The sequence below is a fragment of the Hemitrygon akajei genome, chromosome 7, assembly GCF_048418815.1.
Source record: "Hemitrygon akajei chromosome 7, sHemAka1.3, whole genome shotgun sequence".
In the NCBI taxonomy this organism is placed as follows: Eukaryota; Metazoa; Chordata; class Chondrichthyes; order Myliobatiformes; family Dasyatidae; genus Hemitrygon; species Hemitrygon akajei.
In genome coordinates, this window is record NC_133130.1 from 41,276,330 (window position 1) to 41,301,791 (window position 25,462).

General features: G+C 41.5%; 1 protein-coding gene across 2 annotated transcripts in view; it reads left to right on the top strand.

Moving 5' to 3' along the window:
* Nucleotides 1-25,462, top strand: part of LOC140730381 (tRNA (32-2'-O)-methyltransferase regulator THADA-like) — a 403,880-nt gene that overhangs the window by 39,582 nt on the left and 338,836 nt on the right. For both annotated transcript variants that reach the window (XM_073050701.1, XM_073050702.1), the window contains exons 17-20: nt 8,210-8,345; nt 12,499-12,635; nt 17,108-17,272; nt 22,737-22,894. In XM_073050701.1, the coding sequence (XP_072906802.1) occupies nt 8,210-8,345; nt 12,499-12,635; nt 17,108-17,272; nt 22,737-22,894 (596 nt within the window). The remainder of the gene's footprint in view (nt 1-8,209; nt 8,346-12,498; nt 12,636-17,107; nt 17,273-22,736; nt 22,895-25,462) is intronic.

Below are 25,462 nucleotides of genomic sequence, written 5' to 3' on the forward strand. Positions count from 1 at the left end.
ACCCTGTTCACCCTCACACCTGGCTAAATTATTGTCTCTTCCTGCACTTAGAAGAAGTTTTGCAGTTATTAAATATTTTTGCATCATACTGGAAATGATCACCTCCACTGTAGACAGCATTACTGTCTTGATGAAGGTTTCAAAAGGGAATACCTCTTATCACACAGGTCTGTGCATATTTTCCAAAAGTGGATCCTGGCTGCATTTTCAATTTTATCCTTTACTTTTGTTCTGGTCAGATAAGAACAAAGTTACGCTGTATGCTCTGTCCTAGCCTAGATGTCCAGCAGACACAGGGAATCTTGTGAATTGAAGTCACATAAGTTTTAACTCTCCCAACGGAATTTATATTCATCTTTTCTAGCATGGTTCAAATTAGCAGCTTGTATGGTCATTGGATGAATGCTGCCTAGTTTTGCTAACTCTCCATTCCTTTTCTATGCTTGGGTGTCGGTGGAAAATTTAATTCAAGCCAAGTGAGTCCCATGATTGCTATAGCCTCTGAAACAGCTTAGAACAATCTTGCAACCATTCAACCCCGTGCCCATCCAGTATTGCTAGCAGATCCAGTGCAAAGGTTACTCTTTAGTTAATGATCTGGTGGTGGCCAATTGCTCCTCTTGTGGATGGGCATTGTCCTGCAGGGGGATCATCTGGTTTTGTTGGGACTCAGCCTTGTTGGGGTCTGCATTCCTTTCTCATTCAGGGTGGCTCAGTTCTCTGCTGGTTTAGTCACTGACGATGTATTGGTTTATATGGTGTCAGCAGAGCAGGAGAAGCCTTGGGTGACAGAGTGAAAGTAAGTTTTTGGATTAAGCATCAAAAATAAGGCAAAGGGGCAAATCTGCCATTCACTCAGTTACTAAGAATGATGGAAGTACTCAATAGATAAGCAGCATCTCATCAAAATAATAGTTAATCTGTGGAATGCTCTGCCACAGACTGCGATGGAGGCCAAGTCCCTGCGTATATTTCAGGCGGAGGTTGATTGTTTCCTGATTGGTCAGGGCATCAAATGATATGGTGAGAAGGCAGGTGTATGGGGTTGAGTGGGATCCAGGATCAGCCATGATGGAATGGCAGAGCAGACTCAATGGGCTGAATGGCCTGATTCTGCTCCTTTGTCTTATGGTCAAAGAAAGCTCACAATCTCCTCTACATTCTGAGGAGGCTGAAGAAAGCTGGACAATGCACATCTATACTCATGTCATTCTACAGACGTGCAGTAGAGAGCATCCTAACAAGCTGAATGTGTGGAAACTGCACTGCGACAGACAGGAAGGCTCCACAACGGGTGGTCAAAACTACCCAAAGCATCACTAGCACCATCCTACCCACCATCAGGGATGTATGTACAAACAGAGAGGTCCAGGAAAAGGGCCAGTAACATCATGAAGGATCCCACCCATCCTGCTCATGGGCTGTTTGTCCCACTCCCATCAAGGAGAAGGTAATGTAGCATCCACACCAGGATCACCAGACTCAAATGCAGTTACTTTCTCTAAGCAGTAAGGCTGATCAACACTTCCACCCAGTAGCCCCAAACCACCACTACTTTATCATTTCCTGTTAGTTATATATAGACACAAGTGCCTAGCGTCAGGTTATAGGCATACAGTCAATCAACGTGTACAGTTGGCCCTCCTTATCCGCAGATTCCGCATGCGCGGATTCAACTAACTGCGGATCGGGAAAACCCGGAAGATCTCCCCAGCACTCGTTGTTTGAGCATGTACAGGCTATTTTTTCTTGTCATTATTCCCTAAACAATACAGTATAACAATTATTTACATAGCGTTTACGTTGTATTAGGTATTATAAGTAATCTAGAAATGACTTAAAAGTACAGGCAATCCCCGGGTTATGAATGAGTTCCATTCCTGAGTCTGTCTTTAAGTTGGAACAGGTACATCCAGTATTATTTAGCGTCAGTTAGTCAAACTTTTTTCTTAGTATATAGTATATATTTTACCTTTCTATGCATATAAAACACTTAAGAAGTATTTCAATAATTAAACCACTGTGTTGCTTGGTAATAATTGTAGCTTTCATCGGGGCAGGGCCTTTCACACGGTCCATTAAAATTGTTCCGGTTGTTGACTGACTGTAGCCTAATGCTTTTCCAATGACCGATGGCGTTTCACCTCTTCCCGATCGCTTTATTATTTCCACTTCATTTTCAACCGTGATCATGATTATTTTCGTGAACAGTAACACTATGGATTCCGAGCTGCGCCAGGTCCTAATGTCCACTGCACTGAGACAGGATAAATAAGGGACTTGAGCATCCGCATTTTTTGGTATCCGTGGGGGGGGGTCTCGGAACCAATCCCCCGTGGATAAGGAAGGCCGACTGTATAAGCTATCATGTGTTTATAGTTATTGTGTTTTAATTATTATTATTGTGGTCTTTATCTTATTCTGATTTTTGTGATGCATTGGAGCCGGAGTATCAATTTTGTTCCGTTTTATGCTTGTGTGCTGGAAGTGGCATTAAACAATCTTGAATCTGTGGAGAGAGAAATGGTTAATTTTTCAGATTGATGACCTTTCATTAGCACCAAGAAATTTAAAAAAATCAAACCTATTTTGAAAGTTGCAGAGGGGAAGGTAAAGAGAAGAAAAGGAACAAACAGCAAGAGAGTCTGAATGAAGCAAGTGGTGGTGAGTCAGGCACAAGATGGCACCGGCAATCATCAGCAACTTCCTGTGGGTTGCAGAAAATGGTTCCAAAATTCCTCTTATGTAAACTTCCTTTGAATTACTTTTGTAGGAATCTGCAGCATGTACCTTTCCTTCAAACAATGGACTTTTAAATCACCTCTACGGTTTTCAGATCTCATGATCAACAGGACCAATATCTTGAGACGCCTATAAGGCTTATCACCGTGGCCAAAAGCATGGCAGGAGAGGGGGAGTCGAAGCCAGGCTGAAACGCGGAGTGATGAGGCCTCCTCTCCCCAGCACGAAGTTGGTAAATGTACAGCCGCTGGAGAATAAAATTGAGGATCTGGGGGCAAGACTGCTGTACCAGAGGCAGGTCAGGTTCATGTGGGTAGTACGCTTTATATAAACTTGGTTATCTGCGGATGTGCCAGATGTAGCAGTCAAACCAGAAGGACTCACGATTTACAGAGTGGACCAAACCGCAGGCTCGGTAAGGCAAAGGGAGGAGGTGTGTGCTGTTTGGTTAATTCTTGTTGGTGCTCCAACGTGGTGGATCTGTTGAACTTGTGCTCCCCCCAATTTGGAACACCTAATGGTCAAATGCCGACCATTCTATTTACCGTGGGAGTTCTGTGTAATCCTGACTGCAGTGTGTATATCACCAGCCGCCGACTATGATCAAGCACTCGCGAGGCTGTGTGATGCTGTCTCCAAACAAGAAACAGCCCATCCTGTTCATTGCAAATTAGTCTTGGAGACTTCAACCAGGCTTGTTTGAAGAAAATCTTGCCTGCTTAGCACTAGCATATAACCTGTAGCACCAGAGGTCCCAACATACTGTTACACTAAGATAAGGAATGCCTACCATTCCTTGCCCAGACTGCGTTTTGGTAAATTGGGTCACTTGGCTGTCCTCCTCCCTGCATACAGGCAGACCCTGAAAACCAAAGCTCTAGAGATTAGGTCTACTAAGAGGTGGTCGCAGGAGACAGGGGAACGATTACGGGATTGCTTTGAGTTAGTGGACTGGACCATGTTCAAACACTCATCTAGAGATCTGAATGAATACACCATAGTTGTAATGGACATCCTTAAAACAGCTGTAGACGAGTGCGTCCCCCTTTTCCAATCAGAAGGCCTAGATGAATGATGAGATCCGAAATCTGCTGAGAGCCAGATCAGAGGCATTCAAGTCTGGCGATCAAGGAAGGTACAAGAGGTGCAGGTATGATCTCTGGAAAGCCATCTCACAGGTGAAGTGGAAATTCTGTACCAAACCTGAATCAACGAGGGATGATTGACAGCTATGGCAGGGCTTGGATGCTATCTCTTCCTACAAAGTGAAATCAAGCGACATGGGAGACAGCAGGGCTCTGTGTCCAGATGAGGTCAATGCTTTCTCCGCTCACTTTCACCATCAGAGCTTGGAGGGACCATTGCAAGCCCTCGCATCCTCCAGTGAACCATTGAGCTCACTCTCTGATGTGCAGGCTGCCTTCCGGAGGGTGAATCCACAGAAGGCATCCGGACTGGACGACATACCTGACCACATACTGAAGATCTGTGCTGATCAACTGGCCAGTGTGTTCACTGAGATCTTCAATCTCGTGCTCTGGCAGTGTGTGGGACTCGCCTGCTCCAAGCAGGCTTCAATTAGACCGGTGCCCAGGAGGAGCTTGGTAACTGGCCTCAATGACTGTTGCATCCACAGTGATGAAGTGTTTTGAGAGGTCGGTGATGAAACATATCAGCTCCTGCCTGAGAAGGGACTTGGATCTGCTCCAATTTGTCTACTGGAGCACAAGTCCACAGCTGATGCCATCTCAGTGGCTCTTCACTCAACCCTGGAACATCTGGACAGTAAATATGCAGACATCAGGATGCTCTTTATCAACTACAGTTCGGCATTCAATACCATCAGTAAGCTCCAGAATCTTGCCCTCAATGCCACCTTGTGCAATGGGATCCTGGATTTCCATACTTGTGGACACCAGTCAGTTCAGATTGGCAACAAAGTCTCGGCGCAGGTGCACCACAGGGCTGTGTGGTTAGCACGCTCCTCTGCTCGCTTTCCACCTCTGACTGTGTGACAAAGCACGGCCTCAGTGCCATTTTCAAGTTTGCTGATATTACCACTGTTCTGGGTCGAATCAAAGGAGGTGATGAATCAGAATACAGAACGGAGATTGAAAATTTGGCTGAGTGGTGTCTTAACAACAACCTCTCACTCAGTATCAGCAAGACCCAGGAACTGATTATCGACTTCAGGAGAGGAGAACTGGAGGACAATGAGCCAGTCCTCATCGGCAGATCAGAGGCAAGAAGGTTAGCGACTTTAAATTCCTGGGTGTTACTGGGTGGACCCAGCATGTAAGCGTAATTGTGATAAAAGCACGGCAGCGACTCAACCTCCTTCGGTGTCTCTGGGGATTCAGCATGACATCTAAAACTTTGACACACTTCTATCGATGCGCAGTGGAGAGTATCTGACTGGCTGCATCATGGCCTGGTATGGAAACAGCAATGCCTTTGAGTGGAAAGTCCTACAAAAGGTCGATTCTGCGCAGAACATCACAGGTAAAGCCCTCCCAACCATTAATCACATCTACATGAAATGCTTTCGTAGGAAAGCAGCATCCATCATTAGAGATCCCCGCTACCCAGGTCATGCTGTTATCTCACTGCTGCCGTCAGGTAGAAGCTACAAGAATCTCAGGACTCGTGCCACCAGGTTCAAGAACAGTTACTACCCCTCAACCGCCCGGCTCTTGAACAGAAGGGGATAACTGCGCTCTCTTTCCCCATCATTGAAATGTTCCTACAACCAATAATCTCACTTTAAGGATTCTTTACCTCATTAACTCATGTTCTCATCATTCATTGCTATTTATTTATATTTGCATTTGCGGTTTGTGTCTTCTGCACTCTTGGCTGATTTTTCATTGATCCTATTATCGTTACTATTCCATGGACTTGCTGAGGATGCCCACAGGAAAGTGAATCTCAGGGTTGCACGTATATGTACTTTGAGAATAAAATTTACTTTTAGTTTTGAGTCAAGAGAGAGTGAGTGAGACCAGGTGAGGTAGGAGGGAAGAACAGTACTGAGACTACAGAACACATCTGTTCAGTTACAGCTTGAGGATCTTTCAACAGAAACTCACAACCAATCTGGAAAGGTTGGTTATTGGATATTTTGAAGTTTCATGTCAAATCTTTGAAGGCTGTGATGCTTCAAGATGTGATATTTTTTCCCTACTTTTTCTTATTCTGGATTTCCAGCATCTGCAGAATCTCTTGTGTTTATTTGTCATTGACCCCTCTCTGAGCCTCACCAGACTAGTGAAAGAGTCCAAGAGCAGGGAGGTCATAGTGGGAGTACAATGGAGAACTGAATTGAAGGTAGATTGGAAGGTAAGAGTCAATTCCCTCAAGAAGGCCTTCGACGAAGCTACTTACATTCGGTTTCTCCAAATGTTTAGTAAATCACATTGTGAACACCGATTTGAGCTGAATTGTGGCTTCACATGGAAGTATTGTTTAGGTCCTTAAATGACAGGGAAGGGAAAGGTAAAAAGGCAGTTGGTGCATTTTTTGCTGTTGCATGGGAAGGTGCCACAAGGAGGGATGGGCGGAGACCGACAAAGTCGGGAAATCACAGAGAGAGAATAGTCCCTGTGAAACATTGAAGATGTATCTGTTGGTGGGCTCACATTGCAAATGGCAGAATTAGAGTGTTTTTAGTGTTTTAAAAAATCAGTATGTTAAATATGGTGTTAAGACTTTCAGGGTAAATTTTGGTGTTGAAAATATACACCAGAATATTGCATTTCCATTCATGGATCTAAAAGATTGGTGTTGGAAGGAAGCATTTCAGACACTAAAAATTGTGGATTATGTTTTTGATTTTTTTCTGGCATTTTGAATTCCAGTATTTGTATTTTTATGACTTGGAAGAATATAACATTTTAAAACTTTTATTTGGAATTATTTTTCCTCTCTTAGGCGGTTAATTAAATTAGAAGGAGTCCAAAAAAGATTTTATTTCTCTAGCAGCTGCAAAAATGGCACTAAGGCAGAATTAAAATGATGAACCTTTGTTATTTCAGGCCCTGGGGCTTGGGTGGCCTCCAAAATCCTTAAGACCATCACTTAATTGAAACATCTGGTTCCTGTTGTGGACTCAGGTTGTTGAAGTCATTTAGATCCTATGTGCGTGGGAAGAGCAGCCATTTTTCTTGAGATTCTACTGTTGTTGAATTCCCTCCACACCATTGAGCACATCAACATGGAGCATTGTCGCAGGAAAGCAGAATCCATCATCAACGATCCCCACCATCCAAACCATGCTCTTCTCTCGCTGCTGCCAATAGGAAGAAAGTACAGGAGTCTCAGGACTCACCAGATTCAGGAACAATTACAACCCCTCAACCATCAGGCTCTTGAACAAATGGAGACAGATAATTTTACTCAACTTCACTTGCTCCATCATTGAAATGTTGCCACAATCTATGCACCCACTTTCAAGGACTTTCATTATATGTTCTTGATATTAATTGCTTATTTATTATTATTTCTTTCTTTTTGTATTTGCACAGTTGTCTTTTGCACACTGGTTGAATGCTCAAGTTGGTGCGGTCTTTCATTTATTCTGTTACAGTTATTATTCTATTATGGATTCATAGAGTACCTCCACAAGAAAATGTATATCAGGGTTGGATATGGTAACATATACGTATTTTGATAATATATTTACTTTGAACTTTGATTCTACTAACCAATAATTGGAATTCTCTTCATTACTGGCTAACTGAGGTGTTCTCTGGATCATTTCCCCAATGGTGATCCATTATTGCAACTGTGCTTTGCTCCTGATGGATCAGATTCATTCTTATTGAGCTTTTACGCATGTGGTGCTACTTGACTACGTTACGGCTCTGCTCTGTTTACATGTTTGTCTGTAGCAACTGTGGAACAGCTTTCTCATCTTGACCAGACCGCTGCAATGAGGCTGCTTTGCTCTTGTTTCTGAATTGCTGTACAGAAACCCAATTGATTCCGCCTTTTTCCTTGAAGACAAGATCTATATATAGCAATGAAAAACAAGTTCCAACAGTACTCTTTTACTAACTAATTATTTTATTCATTTGAGGAAAATGGTAATGAATGATAGTTGAAATATAGCTTCAGTGGTAGAGGCTGTTTATTTTGGTGAATGCTCTTCTGTGTAATTACTATGGAATGTGGCTGCACATATTTGGCAGCATTTGAACTCTCTTTAGCACCATTAAAGCAAATCTTAGCATGTATATTGCTGCTAAAGTCCGGCAATGTACAGAAGTATTTCAGAAATGCAAGGTCAGTTTCATGAAAATCGTTTTCCCCAAATTTAATCCATTTTGGCGATCTTACTAGATGCCTTTAAATCCCTTTGCTCAAATGTATAGAAACAATTCATAAGGTCTTAGGAATTGGTATAAAGAGATATTTATTGGTTCTTTCACATTTAACCTGGATTTAATTTTCTCCTCTAATTTTCTAGTTATTAAGTACCTGATGGATTGTCTGACAGATGAGATCAAACAGGCTGAAAAATCTCTGGTGCTTGCTGCAGCTTCTAAGCCCTTATATGGAAGAGTTCATTGCATCATTGCAGTTCTGCAGCAGCTCTCTCTAAAGTAAGTGTTCGTACTTATTAACGCCAGCGAGGATGCCACCTTCTATTTCCAAGTACAGTGGATTCTGGTTAACTGGGACACATCGAGGCCAGTACATTTTGACCCAAATATGAAATACAGATTAAATTAGGTTACTACCAATACGACTACTGTACTATAAAAATATCTATTAGCTCCTCCAAACCAAGGATGTAGCCATGGGCACCTGTATGGGTCCCTTTTGTTGACTTTGTGGAACAGTCCATGTTGCAAGGCTATACTGGTATCCATCCCCCTCTTTTCCTTCGCTACATTGACGACTGCATTGGCGCTGCCTCTTGCACGCGTGCTGAGCTCGTTGACTTCATTAACTTTGCCTCCAACTTTCACCCTGCCCTCAAATTTACCTGGTCCATTTCCGAAACCTCCCTCCCCTTTCTTGATCTTTCTGTCTCCATCTCTGGAGACGGCCTATCTACGGATATCTATTATAAGCCTACAGACTCTCACAGCTACCTGGACTATTCCTCTTCCCACCCTGTCTCTTGCAAAAAGGCTATCCCCTTCTCACATTTCCTCTGTCTCTGCCGCATCTGCTCTCAGGATGAGGCTTTTCATTCCAGGACGAAGGAGATGTTTTCCTTTTTTAAACAAAGGGGCTTCCCTTCGTCCACCATCAACTCTGCTCTCAAACGCATCTCTCCCATTTCCTGCACATCTGCCCTCACCCCATCCACCCGCCACCCCACTCGGGATAGGGTTCCCCTTGTCCTTACCTACCACCCCACCAGCCTCCAGGTCCAACAGATAATTCTCCGTAACTTTTGCCACCTCCAACGGGATCCCACTACCAAGCACATCTTTCCCTCCCCCCCCCCCCTTTCTGCTTTTTGCAGGGATCGCTCCCTACGCGACTCCCTTGTCCACTTGTGTCCCCCCCCCCCCCATCCCTTCCCACCGATCTCCCACCTGGCACTTATCCTTGTAAGCGGAACAAGTGCTACACCTGCCCTTACACTTCCTCCCTCAGCACCATTCAGGGCCCCAGACAGTCCTTCCAGGTGAGGCGACACTTCACCTGTGAGTTGGCTGGTGTGGTATACTGCGTCCGGTGCTCCCAGTGTGGCCTTTTATATATTGGTGAGACCCGACGCAGACTGGGAGACCGTTTCGCTGAACACCTACGCTTGGTCCGCCTAATTCCACGTCCCATTCCCATACTGATATGTCTATCCATGGCCTCCTCTATTGTCAAAATGAATCCAAACTCAGGTTGGAGGAACAACACTTTATATACCGGCTGGGTAGCCTCCAACCTGATGGCATGAACATTGACTTCTCTAATTTCTGTTAATGCCCCTCTTCCCCTTCTTACCCCATCCCTGACATATTTAGTTGTTTGCCTGTTCTCCATCTCCCTCTGGTGCTTCCCCCCTCCCCCTTTCTTTCTCCTGAGGCCTCCCGTCCCATGATCCTTTCCCTTCTCCAGCTCTGTATCACTTTCGCCAATCACCTTTCCAGCTCTTAGCTTCATCCCACCCCCTCCGGTCTTCTCCTATCATTTCGCATTTCCCACTTCCCCCACTACTTTCAAATCTCTTACTACCTTTCCTTTCGGTTAGTCCTGACGAAGGGTCTCGGCCCAAAACGTCGACAGCGCTTCTCCCTATAGATGCTGCCTGGCCTGCTGTGTTCCACCAGCATTTTGTGTGTGTTGTTGTTTGAATTTCCAGCATCTGCAGATTTCCTTGTGTTTGCTATTAGCTCCTAATAGTTTTTGTCCGAGGAATTCATCCAGTATATACTGCCATGTTCTTTTGATTTGAGTGAAGAATTTAAAGTTGCTGATCCTCTCCATCTCAGGTCCTCCAGTGAGGACTGACTCATGGATCTCTGGTTTCCTCCTCCTGAAGGCAATGATCAGCTCCTTGGTCTTGCTGACAATGAGTAAGATATTGTTGTTGTGGCACCACCCAGTCAGATTTTCAGTCTTCCTCCTGTATGCTGATTCATCACCTCCTTTGATTCTGTCTATGACAATGGTGTCATCGGCAAACTTGAACAGGGCATTGGAGCTGTACTTAGCCACATAATCTTAAGTGCAAAGCGAGTAGAATAGGCGGCTAAGCACGCAGCCTTTGTGCTGACGGGGTTGTGAAGGAATGTCATAGTGCCTCAAATAAATGAAGGGAATTCCAGCTATTTTCTCGATTAGTTTTTCTTCTTTAAGAGTTGTCCTAAATAAGGAGCTGCCTGATTAACCGATGGCCCAATTAACCAGAATCCACTTTATATAGTAAATTCCGGCATTAGAATTTGCCCTTCTGTAAAATGATTTTAGAAATGTCATTGTTAATTAGATAACAAAAATCTGTAGGTGGTGCTGTGATGGCATTTATAATGTAACATGAACTCCAAACTTGCACTGTAAAAGTCTTTGGTCTTGTCAGAAAGTATTCATTAACATGTATTCGTTCATTTCTATTCCACTGAGAAGCAATTAAAGGAAATGAGTAATTATCCAAATATCTTTTCTATTTTTCCCTTTCACTGTTTTCTCCCCTTTCCATATCAAATAAAAATAGTTTCAAATGGTCAATCTTCATCAATAAATGAACCTGAATAATACTGTGACCTTTGACTTGCTGCTCCGCACCGAAGAAGGTTCACTACTTCGATGAAACTGTTATAGTATCTTGGCTTTTGGCATACCCTGCTCCACTTGCTTTATACTTATGACTGTGAGGCTAAGTACAGCTCCAATACTGTATTTAAGTTTTCTGATGACATCGCTGTTGACCTTATCGGAAGTAGTGACGAATCATCATATTGGAGGGAAGTTGAAAATCTTGCTGAATGATGGCATAACAACAACCTCTCACCCATTGTCAGCAAAACAGAAGAGCTGATGCTGGTGGACAGAAGGAGGATACCAGTGGTCCATGAGCCAGTCCTCATCTGGGGACCAGAGTTGGAGAGACTCAGTAACTTTAAGTTTCTCAGCGTTAACATTTCGGAGGGTCTTATTTGGGTCCAGCGAGTAAGCGCATTACAATGAAGACATGGCTTCTTAGAAGTTTGTGAAAATTCAGCAAGACATCTAAAACTTTGATAAACCTACAGATGTGTGATGGAGAGTACAGATGCATCGTAGCTTGGTTTGGAAAGGCCAATGCCCTTGAATGGAAAACCTTACAAAAAGTAGTGGGTACTGCCCTGTCTGTCACAGGTAAAGCCCTCCCCTCTACTGAGCACAATTACATGGCGATCTGTCACAGGAAAGCAGCATTCATCGTCAAGGACCCCCACCATCCAAACCATACTTTCTCTCTTGCTACTGCTATTGTGAAGGTGGTACAGGAGCCTCAGGACCCACACCTCCAGGTTTGGGAACAGTTATTACCCCTCAACCACCAGGCTCCTGAATCAGAGTGGATAACTTCACTCATCCCAACACTAATCTGATTCCACTACCTGTGGGTTCAATCTCAAGGACTCTACAACTCACATTCGCAATGTTATTTGTTATTTATTTATTTTACTATTTTGATTTTATTTTTGTATTTGCACAATTTGTCATCTTCTGCACATTACTTGATCATGTGTGTATAGTTTTTCATTGATTCTATTGTTTCTTTGTACTTGCTGTGAATGCCTGCAAGAAAATGAATTTCAAGATGGTACATGGTATGTACTCTGATAATAAATTTACTTAGAACTTCTAACTGCCTCATACTTGGATATGTATCCCTAAAGTGGGAGTTTACAAACAACCCTATTTCTCACAGGGTGAGCCTGTTTACTGTAGTTAGTGCAGTTAAAGGTAGTTGCATTTTGAGAGCCATGTCATATAGGAGCTGGATGTCTGGTGCTGAGTGCCATAAATCCCATTTGACAATGGTATATGATATACACCACTATCGTGTTTAAAAATGCTGAATAATAAATACTTGGCATGCGATATAAGTGATATTTTTGTAATTTATTTCAATAAGGGTTGCAGAAAGTACAAATCGATATTTGTATTCACTTATGAAGGGTAGATGGGGGCGCATACCAACATTGGTTGCTAATTGAATCCTTCAAACTGCATATACTATCATTGGGCAGATTGTTTACACAATGAGCTATGCTGTTAGCATTACCAGTGCTTCTCAATGCTTTTTTCTTTTAGGTCTATCAGAAACCTTTCAGAATGGAGGACGGTTGTGGAAGGACTAATTTTAATGGCCTTCCGCCTGTCAGCAGTGGTATCTCCTATTTGTCAAAGCTCCTCACCAGAGGGACTAATTCCAATGGACGCAGATCTTGGTAAGCTACTGTAGACAATCTAGTTACAATATCACCAACTCATTAATTAATGTAGGGCATTTTATCAGAGGCTGCCTATCCATACCTACTGCTGTCCTAGTAAACTTTACTTACAAAGATATTGTGAGTTCTGCCTTTCCCATTGTAGATTTAGTTAGCTGTCAGTTCCAAGGCGACCTTAACTTAGAGTCTGATGGCTGTGATACCATTGAGTAAGTTGAGTGGCCAAACACAATTTATGAACACTGCAAATTAGGAGTGAAGATCACAATTTTGAATTTACAGACCCTGACACCTGCAATTAAGGCAGAAGATGACATCATACACTTTGTTGGAGATGTCCGTGGGGGAATGCTGCCGACTGGCACATTCTCGGCTGCAGGAGTACGTGCTGAGGGACGCACTCAAACTCGGTGCAGGCACCACAAGGGCCCGGTGGGGTAGGACCACAGTCTAGGGTTCTTCTCACGCGGGAGTTGAGGGGTAGGGGGGCGGGGTGTATACCCCTCAACAAGTGTATGTAAATATGAAGTAACAGAGTGCCACCTGGGTGGCTAAAGTGTGGAAATATAAAGACTGTAATGGAAACATTTGTAAAGGACTGAAAGTCATTGAATGGTTTATTGTACATAATTTTATTTTTGAATAAAGTATATTTTGATTTTAAAAAATCAAAATTAAGATCTTAAAACAAAGTGGATAACTTCATTCAACTTCACTTGCCCCATCATTGTGAATTTCCCACAGCCTGTGGAATCACTTTCAAGGACTCTTCATATTATGTTCTCGATATTTATTCCTTATTTATTTATTATTATTATTTCTTTCTTTTTGTATTTGCACAGTTTGCTGTCTTTTCTCATTGTTTGAATACCCAATGAGAAAAGGGCATTTCATTGATTCTATTAAGGATTTATTGAATATGTCCACATGAAAATAATTCTCAGTGTTATATGTTGTGATATACAATACGTACTTTGATAATAAATTTACTTTGCACTTTGAAGTAACATTGAGAAAATCACAATCTAATGCAGATTGTTTTTAAAGGATTATAAGATAGTAATTATGATTTTGTCTGCCCTCACTTGCATTGAGCTACCCCATTTTCAAAGATATTGTGCATGAATAACTTATTGATCTGACTCATGACACTGACGAAGGCCGCAAAATAGTCCATCCTCTGAAGGAGTAATTTCTGGAGTTCTTTGTGTAATGGCACAGGTAAATGATTCAAAGTTACAATCAGAGTTCCTCCTGTATACTATTTAATGCTAGTAATCACGTTATTATGTTCCATCTAATTTTCAATGACTCAGTGGCTCAGTTTAATGTCAGAGAATGTATGCAGTGTACAACATGAAATTATTACTCTTCACAAACAGTCAGAAAACAGAAGGAAAACCCAAATGAATTGCAGATAATGTTGGAACCCCAGAGCTCCTCTTCCTCCTCCCACAGGCAGCAGCAAGAGCATCAGTCCTACCTCCCCCCGCTACCCTCACTACCTCGACACCTCAGGCAGGCTCTCTCTCACTCACTGGCGTGGGAGAGAGAGATACTGCTCCTGCAACAGATGAGTGGGAGATCAACAGCTCGCTGATTCAATGTTACAATCTGTAGCGTCACTTATTCGAGTTCCCCCAACTTGAGGGCCTTCTTTCGACAGCAGCGCACACTGCTGTCTCAATGTTTCAATCTCCTGCGCCGCTTTAGTTGGTGAAACCAGCGAGGAACTGGGTTGTCCACAGGGCCGCACCCCGAAAACACCTAGCGATAGCGAAAACGCCAGGATGCTCGGCGAGTTCTAAGAGCGTGAACCCACCACCGTGAAACACCGCAGCTGAGTGTAGATGTAGATCATGGACTGCAGCAGCAACCCAGCCATTTCAAAAAAGAAAGAAAGATACTAAAAGAGAAGGAATTAAATTGTTTCACCAACGAACTGGAAGAAATTACCCAAGTCTGCGAAAACCTCTGGTGCCATCTTTAACTGTTCCCATTAACAGGCCAGGGTTAAGTTTTAAGGAGACAAGGGCTGCTGTATCCTCTTTTGACCTCTTCTGTTTAGTTTCTACTCTGCTGTGGATAAGCATCTGAGATTGTGTTTGCGAAGACCTTACACTGCCTGTTCTTCACCATCAGTAACACATTTTCTACTTCGTTATCCTAGGACGTGCACATGAAGCATGTCTTAAATTGGAAGTCTGGCATCTCTGGGATTGCAAACATTACATATTCTTTGTCTGCTTAACTTTTCTTTTTGCTATTTGTTTAATATATTGTTCAAAAAGTTATACTATTATTGGTAAATTCCACAACTCTCCACTCCTATAAAACTCTACCAAATTTCAAAACTGTGGGATATATGGTAATTTAGTTTTCTATTTTCTGATTTCATTGTGCAAAGATAAAATAGCTTTCTAGATTGACTTACTGTGCAATTACAATATTTTTGAGAAGCTGTTAAATATCTTGGATATATTTGATAGCCTATCCAGAGACTGGATTTGCTGTTCACAGTTGTCTTTGGCACTTGGTATTACCATGGATACAGCCATCCCTCCCTCCATCAGCTTAAATACCCAATTCCTTCACCACTGGCTCCATACCAGCTACAGGCATAGGTTCGGCATGTTGGCAAGGCTTTGCAGCAGTACCTCCCAAACCCTTGATATGTTGGGTATGACATCCGCAGCAATGGTGTGCTTAATAATAAGAGTGAGAATTACAGACTAAGATGTCAGTGGACTGGTAAAATAGGCTTAAAAAAAGTAACACCAGGAATTCAATCCAGAAATTTAAAGTAAGCCTTTGGAGAAGGGTATTAGTTGGAAGTTTATTATCAAAGTACCATGTACTACCCTGGGATTCATTTTCATGCGGGCATTCACAGTAAATAATAAGAAACACTATAGAATCAATGAAAAGCTGCATACAACACAGATGGACAAATACCCTATGTGCTAAAAGACAAACTGTACAAACACAAAAAGAAAAGAAAATAATAAATTAGCAATAAATATTGAAGACACGAGTTGTAGAGTACAGAGTTTGTGAAATCAGTTCATTGTAGGAGTGCTTGAAGTTATCCCTTCAGGTTCATGAGTCTGGTGGTTGATAGGTAATAACTGTTTCTGAACCTGGTGGTGTGGGACCTGAGGCTCCGGCATCTCCTTCCTGATGGCAGCAATGAAAAGAGTGCATGACCTTCATGATGGATGCTGCTTTCCAGTGATGGTGCTGCTTGTAAATGTGCTCAGTGGTGGAAAGAGCTTTACCCGTGATGGGCTGGGCTGCATCCACTACTTCTTGTAGGCATTTCTGTTCAAGGACATTGGTGTTTCCACAGAAGGCCGTGATCCGTCAAATACAAGGGAATAGATAATAAATGATAGGAAGCAAAAGATGTAGATGAACAGAATGGTCCTGGATGTGTCACTGTAGATTCTTGAAGGTAGCAGCGGCAGAGGCAAGGTGGGCAGAACACAGATGGACACTTGTCCTTATTGGGAAAGCTCCTAAGCACAGGACCAGAGGGGTCATGCTGGAATTGTAAAAAAAACTAGTGGTCCCACACATGGAGTACTGTGCAGTTCTGACTTGGGTACTACATGGAGCGCTGGAGAGAATTCAGAGGAAATTTTGGAGGGAAGGGAGCTGTTAATTATGTGAAGAGATTGGCTTTGGCTGGAGCAGGTTTGTTTGGATAAGAGTGAAGCTTTAAATGAGCTGTGCAAATTTGAAGGGCCTAGGCAGTGAATAGGGAGGGACCTGAAGCCTGCACAGTTTTTTGGCTAATGAGGTTCCATTTATTAGTTTTGTATTTTAAAGTGCCCTTGCTGTAATTTTTAATTAAACTAGCCTTTCCAATTATATGTAAGATAACATTTTGTCTTTCTTTGGTTATGGAAACATCTATGAAAGTCTCTGGGGTGCTTCAACATGTTGTTTGCCGTGAAAAACAATTAAAACATGTTGTGCGATATTTACTGGAAATACTCAACAGTCTCCCCAAAAATTGGGATAATGGCATGTCAAAGGTCAGATTGTGCAAGCTTGGTCTTCCTAGAGATCCATGTGAGGACTATCGCAAAATAACATGTTTTATACCAAGTAACATCCAGCCCTTTGCCCTTGTCAATCATGCTCTTCGTCTCTGCTGAAGTCAGTGGTTTCTTTGGTGAATCCCTTTTGCAACTTTGGGGAATCCCAACAAGACTGGACTCTGAATTTGGTGTCAGATCAAACTGATGATTTAGCCCCAAAAAAAATCCCAGTGCATCAACGTCTGGACTTGCTGCTGTAGCAACAGCTGAACGTCAGTAGTTTTGATGAATGCCAATTGAGAAAGCCAGGCTGACCTTGCCCATTGAGATGACCAAGTGTGAATTCTGTTCCAAAGGTTAGTGCAGGAGCTGAGGTGAGAATGCTTGTTGATGTAACTGGTCATTGCATTGTTTTCTGAACAGAGACTGCCGAAAACTTGCATAGGATTATAACTGAAATAAAGCCACAAGACACCAATGATTATTTTGTACAAGTGAAAGTGCTGAAAAGCGATGAATGCAGAGAATCAAGTAAAAATCTTCGTGGATACTGCAATCCTGCTGAAAATCTGAGCACCACCATGACAGGTAACACAATCAAATATTCTGAACATTTGTTTATGCGAAGGTTCACACTGAACATGATATAGTTAATCACAATTAGATAGGCTTCTGAGGTTGTGCTGCATCTCTGCAAAGCAACTTGATGGGAATTTCAATGGCCACTGTAAGCTACACTCATAAAAACAGAATATAACAATTCTAGGTCATACACCCCAGTGAGTTGACGCTGCCATTCAGTGACAATATGAGTCCACTCTCCCAACTACCATAAAATTCTATCAATCTCAGACCGGGATATACCCAGTGGCTGAGCAAGCAAAATCCTCCAGAGCAGAGTATTCGGAACTTTTGGGGAAGAAATGGCCTTTTGCTTATCCAGAGACCACCAGTCATTTCTGAGCTCTCTTGGCTGAAGATGAATTGGTTCAACTTCTCTAATCAAAGCCTATCGGAACGATGTGTCATCTTATTTGGAGTAGATTACAAAGATATTCTTGAGCTATTAAGGAAAAGAAACACTTCTTCAAACCTATTACGATTCTCCCTATTATTTCTTTAAATTTACATGCTAGTTCGTAACTTCAGTCCGATTCTTTCATTTCTAATTTTGAGAGAAGTGACAGGCTGTAATATTTTAAACAAGGGATACTGCAGTTGCTGGAAGTTCAGAGCAACACACACAAAGTGTTGAAGGAAATCAGCAGGACAAGCAGTATCTATGGAAACGGGGTAAAAACGGGCGTATCTTGGACTGAATCTTCGTCTGTTTAATTTTTTATCTAGCTTTTGCATTTATAAACCACCCCCAACCTAGTGTTTCACCCTCAATAAAAAGGAAGTCCCAGGTGAACGATGGAATGATACCTACCATCTACTAGCTACCGTTATGCATTGAGAACAAATCAAATCAAATCAAGTTAACTTTCATTCAAACTGTACATGGATACAGTCCAACGAGACAGCATTCCTTTGGGACCAGGGTGCATAACCTACATTCAAAGTAGGCAAGAGAGAAAAAAACACACACATCGTTATGGAAGAAACTACTGTACATGTGTAGTCCAAGTCCCTGAACGACACGCAAATTGATTGTGTCGGTCTAGGCAATCCAGCCTGTCATTCCACAGGTCGATCACTGGAGGGCAGCACTGACAGGCGCGGCTCCTCTTTTTCTGGCCCGTCCACTGGCTCCCTCGACACCCACCGGTGGGCTACTCTGAACAAGGAGCAGATTACTGATGCAGTATCCCTAACTCTTAGAGTCCAGTGTAGTCTTACGATCACAAAAAAACACATTTTAAAAAGAAAAGTGCACGCCCTGGAGAGGCCACTGTGTTCAAGCATGCTGCCATCTTACTGGAAGTTCCACACCATCAGCTTCAAGAACAACTATTTAACCTTTAGCCATTCACTTCTTGATCCAACCTGCAGAACTGTTATCATTACTTCACTTCAGTAACACTGACCATTACTGCACTATAGTAGAGAGTACTTCTGTCTTCATTGTGTTCTTTCCTGTAGAAACTGTGTATAATCTGTTTTGTTGTGAATGCTGCCTATCGTATACTATATGCCTGTATAGTGTCAGAGAAGCAGCATTCACAATAAGTTTATAAGACCATAAGATATAGAAGCAGAATTAGGCTATTTGGCCCATCGAGTCTGCTCCACCTTTTTTCATCATGGCTGATCCCTTTTCCCTCTCAGCCCTAATCTCCAGCTTTCCGTAATTCCATAAGGCACAGGAGCAGAATTAGGTCATTTAGCTCATTGAGTCTTTCAGCCTTCTCCTCATATCCCTGACTAATCAAGAATCTTATCAACCTCCACCTTAAATATACCCAATGATTTAGCCTCTACAGCTGCCTGTGGCAATGAATTCCACAGACTTGCCACTCTCTGGTTAAAGAAATTCCTTCTCATCTCTGTTCAAAATGGGCATCCCTCTATTCTGAGGCTGTATCCTCTGGTCTTACACTCCCCCACCATACTAGTCAGGGAAAATATCACAGCTGTGCCTAGACAGGACAGCCCAGAGGGTTTGTCTACGGAAGCCATATGCATGGAGCTGAGGAACAAGAAAGGCGTGATCACATTAGAAACATAGAAAATATGTGCAGGAGTAGGCCATTCGGCCCTTTGAGCCTGCACCGCCATTCAGTATGATCATGGCTGATCATCCAACTCAGAACCCTGTACCTGCTTTCTCTCCATACCTTCGATCCCTTTAGCTACAAGGGCCATATCTAACTTTCTCTTAAATATAGCCAATGAACTGGCCTCAACTGTTTCCTGTGGCAGAGAATTCCACAGATTCACCACTCTCTGTGTGAAGAAGTTTTTCCTCATCTCGGTCCTAAAAGGCTTCCCCTTTATCCTTAAACTGTGACCCCTCGTTCTGGACTTCCCCAACATCGGAAACAATCTTCCTGCATCTAGCCTGTCCAATCCCTTTAGAATTTTATATGTTTCAGTAAGATCCCCCCTCAATCTTCTAAATTCCTGTGAGTATAAGCCTAGTCGATCCAGTCTTTCTTCATATGAAAGTCCTGCCATCCCAGGAATCAATCTGGTGAACCTTCTCTGTACTCCCTCTATGGCAAGAATGTCTTTCCTCAGATTAGGGGACCAAAACTGCACACAATATTCTAGGTACGGTCTCACCAAGGCCCTGTACAACTGCAGTAGAACCTCCCTGCTCCTGTACTCAAATTAATAGGGTTGTATTATTGACCGCCCAGTAGTTAGAGAGAATTTGAGGAGCAAATCTTTAGAGAGATAGCAGACTGATGTAAGAAACAGAAAGTTGTAATAGTAGGGAATTTTAACTTTCCACATGTTGACTGGGACTCCCACACTGCGAAAGGGCTAGATGGCTTGGAGTTTGTTAAACGTCTTCAGGAAAGTTTTCTAAATAATATATAGAGGTACCTACGCGAGGGCATGCAATACTTCATCTCCTGTTAGGGAACCAGACAGGTCGGGTGACAGAGGTATGTGTAAGCGAACATTTTGGGTCCAGTGACCATAAAGTCATTAGTTTTAAGTTAATTATGGATAAGGATAGGACTGGTCCTCAAGTTGAGGTTCTAAATTGGAGAAGGGCCAATTTTGTGGAAATGAGAAAGGATCTAGGAAGACTGGATTGGGATAAGTTGTTTTCTGGCAAGGATGTGTTCAGTAAGTGGAAGGCCTTCAAAGGTGAAATTTTGAGAGTGCGGATTTTGCATGTTCCTGCCAGGATTAAAGGCAAAGTTAATAGGCATAGGGAACCTTGGTTTTCAAGGGATATTGGCGATTTGGTTAAGAAAAAGAGAGGTGTATAGCAGGTATAGACAACAAGGAACAAATGAGGAACTTGAAGAGTATAGAAAATGTAAGAAAATACTAAAGAAGGAAATCAGGAGGGCAAAAAGAAGACATGAGGTTGCTTTGGCAGATAATGTAAAGGTAAACCTGAAGGGTTTCTACAAGTATATTAAGAGTAAAAGGATAGTAGGGGACAAAATTGGTCCCCTGGAAGATCAGAGTGGTTGTCTATGTGTGGAGCCTCATGAGATGGGGAAGATCTTAAACAGTTGTTTTGCATCAGTATTTACTCAGGAAACTGGCATAACGTATATGGAAGGAAGGGAAACAAGTGGTAGTGTCATGGAACATATAGAGATTAAAGAGGAGGTGCTTGCTGCCTTAGAGCGAATAAAGATAGATAAATCCCCCTGGCCTGACATGATTTAGCAGACTAAGGGATTGGGTATACACAGTTTCTACAAGAAAGTCTAGTTTATTGGCATTTGCACGAGTATATGAATGGACCTGTGCATGCATATATTTGTGCATACGCTAATAAACTTGACTTTGTCTACTTCTTAGCCAAATTGAAGCAGCTTATTTTTTGACTTGTCTGCCATCTGGTGGTTCGTTAAAGAATCAGCAGGATCATTGAAAACTTGTTGCACTATTCCACCAATTGATTCTAGGAAACACCTTTGAAACACCTTTGGGTGTTTGGAGAGTGCACATAGTGCGGAGCACCCTGTTTAGAGTAATATCAAAATACATGAATAGTGGAGGTTTTAAATTTGAGATTACATTTAATCCTATGTGAGGAGCAATTTTTTCTGATCTCTCTATTTCGTAGGACAAACATGACAATAACATTTTTAGTCCCTATAGAAGGTTTTGAACCCTAAACTTCAACAGTTGCCTTCTCCCAACAGATGCTGCTTGACCAGCGGTTTGTTTTGTTTCTTGCTCTATAATTTTACTGTTATTGTGGCTTGTCGTCAGTTCTCAGCTAGAGGCACTGGGTGGTGCTCTAACACTTGGTATTCTTTTATTGTAAAATCTAAATTTGTGAATATTCGTGGTGTATTCAACACAATTCCTTTGAACAAGCTAATCTAATTATTTATTAACTATGATTGAAAACCCACCAACCAGAAACCCCCTTTGATCATGTTTTCAGAAAGGATTCACAGTTGAGTAATTTCGATTACTTTTTCGATAACTCAAAAATATTGTTTGAATAAAATTATTCTGACAGAATTAATTGCAGGGAATGTGGGCAAATATATTTTCTCGTTTCATTCAGATATTTCGTTCAACATTCTGTTCTGTTGTAAACTAGGAGAAAATTTAAATAATCATGATGCAAAGTTGTCTTGCAATTGGATCTGTTTCTGAAGCTGTTAAAGTAATTATAAGCTGGTCTTGTGGAAAAGAACATTGTACTTAATTACATATAATTTCTATTAACCTACATGTAAAGATAATTAATGTGTTGCCTGGAGAGTTGCCGTGAAGTTTTACGTTAGGTGCTTCTATTCTGGCTGGCATACATTAATGTGATGGTCAGGATTTATCACCTATATTGGGTTTTTGAACTTGTATCTACCCTTGGGATATGATATCATTGAGGGCTAGTGAGAGGGCAAGAGATCAGTTATGAGTAAGTTACTCTGACTACCTCCTACGTGACAAGAATGGTATTGCCGAATTTCCTTATTTAATTTTTATTATTGAGATGAGGGCAGGGTAGGTCCTTCTGGCCCTTCAAGCTGCCCACTGCCCAGCCACCCCTGATTTAACCCTGTCCTCACCATGGGGCAATTTACAACGATCAGTTAACTTAACAACTGCGGTAGCAAACCTGAGCACCTGGAGGAAAACTGTGATCACAGGGAGAACATGCAAACTCTTTACAGGCAGCGGCAGGAATTGAACCTGGGTCGCTGATACTGTAAAGTGTTGTGCTAACCACTACGCTACCCTGTCCCACTATTTACGGTTTTATCAAAATGCATTAAGGATGGTAATTTCTAATTTGAAATTACATATGTTTCTCATATAGTATGTTTTAACAAATGCAGTATTTGCCTCAAAATCATAGTGAGATGAATAGAGAATACTCACGGTGCTTGTAACTGTGGAGATGATTTCAGTCGCGTGTGATTTTTAATCTATTGTCTCTGTTTGCCATAAGCAGATCCAGCCGGACGTTCCTGTCAGGTTACTGCTCAAATGGTTCTTGTGTGTTGTTGGAGAAGCATGAAGGAAATCTCCTTGCTGTTGGGATTCTTGTGTCAAAATTTGCCTGTTCAGTCAGCACCCAACTCAAAGGATGGTCTACTCTCATTCCACCAGGTATCATTTCAATCCCTTTGTAAATAAGTGTTGTTTTCATGCAGAGCACAATGATATTTTCAGATGTATTGCTGAAAAGGTATATGGTAAAACTTTCATAATCCTACATTGGCCTGTATTCTGCTGTAAGTTTTCTATGTTTCTATACCAGGTAATTTCTCAGTTAAGGAGATGTTCAGCACAGCTTTTTGGGCCGAAGGGCCTGTATTGTGCTGTAGGTTTTCTGTGTTTCTATCTGATTGGTTGGAAATCAATAACGACCAGCACTTACTGTGCCGTTGATCTGGAATGTGAGCAGGGGATCCAGTGGGGTTTGCGACGAGCGAAGCTTTCTTAGCTGGGTCTCGGGTGTGGTGAGATCTGGAGTTGAATGTGAAGTACTGGAGGTCGGGAATGCAGGTAGGCTTATGGTTGGAGTAGCATCTGAAATGCTTGTATGTTTCCTGTTCCTTTTAACTTCATCAGAAAATGTATATTACAGTGTAACATGTAGAAATGGTGAAGTAGAAGTTTTTAAGAAAAAATATTAATAGGAATAGTATATAATTGCCTGGAAGATCTACTGGACTGACGCTAACAGAGTCCCAAAGATGCCAGATTATCGGAATTGTACTCTTATGATTATGAAAGAATACTGGTCTTTAAATAATCCCAAGAACAATGTAGTTAAATTCTAAATTCATTCTTAGTTTGCAGATCTGTTCAGAACTTGTAATTTATCAAAGAGCTTGCTTCTGATGGCTCAAGTCCTTGGGCACAAGAAGGGTTGCTATCTTCTATGAAGTCCCTGTAGTGCCTTACCAAATGTTAAATAGTCTAATGCTGCAGTGTATCTGCTTGTCACCAGAACAGAGTTAGATGGCTTGATGTGACAGACAACTAATTTCCTTTAATTCGATTTGTACAGTTGATGAGAAGGTGATTTTGCGCTCTTTCTTCCCATGATTTCCCATCACTAGTCGATGTTGCACAGTGCATTGTTACGCTTCTGCTGGGGAATATCCATTTGCTTGTTGCGAACAATATTATACCTGGATCTTGTATTTCTTGTGAATAGCAGGTGTTCCCCAGCTGCCACAGGTCCTTGTGATCACATTTTTCTGCGATCAAGGGAAACAAATTTCCTTTGAAGGAATATAATTTCCAACAAATGGATGTTCAACCTGAAACATTAACTCTGCTGATATCCACAGATGCTAAGTGTTTCCGGTTTTTTTCTGTTTTATTTCAGATTTCCAGCAACTGCAGTCTTTTAAACTTCAGGATTATAATTAAGTCTGATCATACACAAACTGCTGGAAAAAACTGCCTGGTCAATCAAAACTGAAAATTAATTTACTACAATTACAGAGATAGACATTGCGTATGATTGTGAAGCCTGGCATCAAATCTTATTGACAGGCCTATTATGCTATACATTATTGTGACATTCTTGTTTGGCAGTAAAAAGAACTGTAAATGCTTGGATTAAAATACTACGATCCAGACAGAATTGTTGCCAGAAACAGCATTTACATTTCAAATGCATTATCCTATTAATAAAGGAGTTCAATTTCATTGAAACTCAAATGTTTTTTTCGTATTTTTCCTTGGCCATTTTCATCTTTTTTTGTTTCCATGGTTAAAACCTGTGCTTATTTCCAAAGGCTGGCTGGTTGATTACATTATTGCACCATGTAAATATGAATGACCTTAACAAGCACATACAGGGATGTTTTATTATCGTAATCATTGTTAGACCAGTAGAAAAACTCAATGGGAAAAGATCTTATTCACTGCCTGGACAAATTAATCATTAGTCAAAGAAAATTTAATTATTTCACTTGAACAATTAAATAAAAAAAGTAATCTGAGAAAATCTATATAAAAGAATGAAGGCATTACTGATTAATAGAAGAAGTGAACACATTTGGAGTACATAGGTCTTCTAGTTTTACTTTCCAATAATGAAAGTATGAGGAATGAAGAATCACCTCTTCCAAAATTATTGTATTGTTTTCCCTTGTAACTCTCTGAAATTAATTGAGTTTCATTGATGCTTGTCACTCCGTACCTGGCTAGACTGTAATAGATTTATATTTGTTAAAGAGGATCTGAGACAACAATGCATTCTGTAGGCTATCTTCTGTTTTTTAAAAAAAATTAAATTATGTCTTCATTTTTTTCTGAACTGAGCTAATTTATGGATTACTGTTTAAAAATAATCGGACGCAGATGAGATATTTAACTTTGTCCTAATGGTTACATGGGCCAGGCCATGAAGGAAATTCTTTTCCTTACAAGTTTTTAATGATGAATTTGACGTGATGTGAAAGTAAATTGGGCTTTCATATGCAGTTGAATGATTGAGAGCTTCACTCTGCAAAACTGCACAGTTTTCAGTTATGCAACATTTAGAAAAGCATTTCAAGGATTTTTTTAAAATCTGGAGTGCCCCATAGTTTATTATGTAACCTGTTGTGTAATTACTTGGCTAACCTTCGGTTAGCTATTTAAGCCCCAATGCTAATACACTTGCAACATAGCTTCCAACTGTCATTAACTCTCCTAACACCATTTCAGCAGACC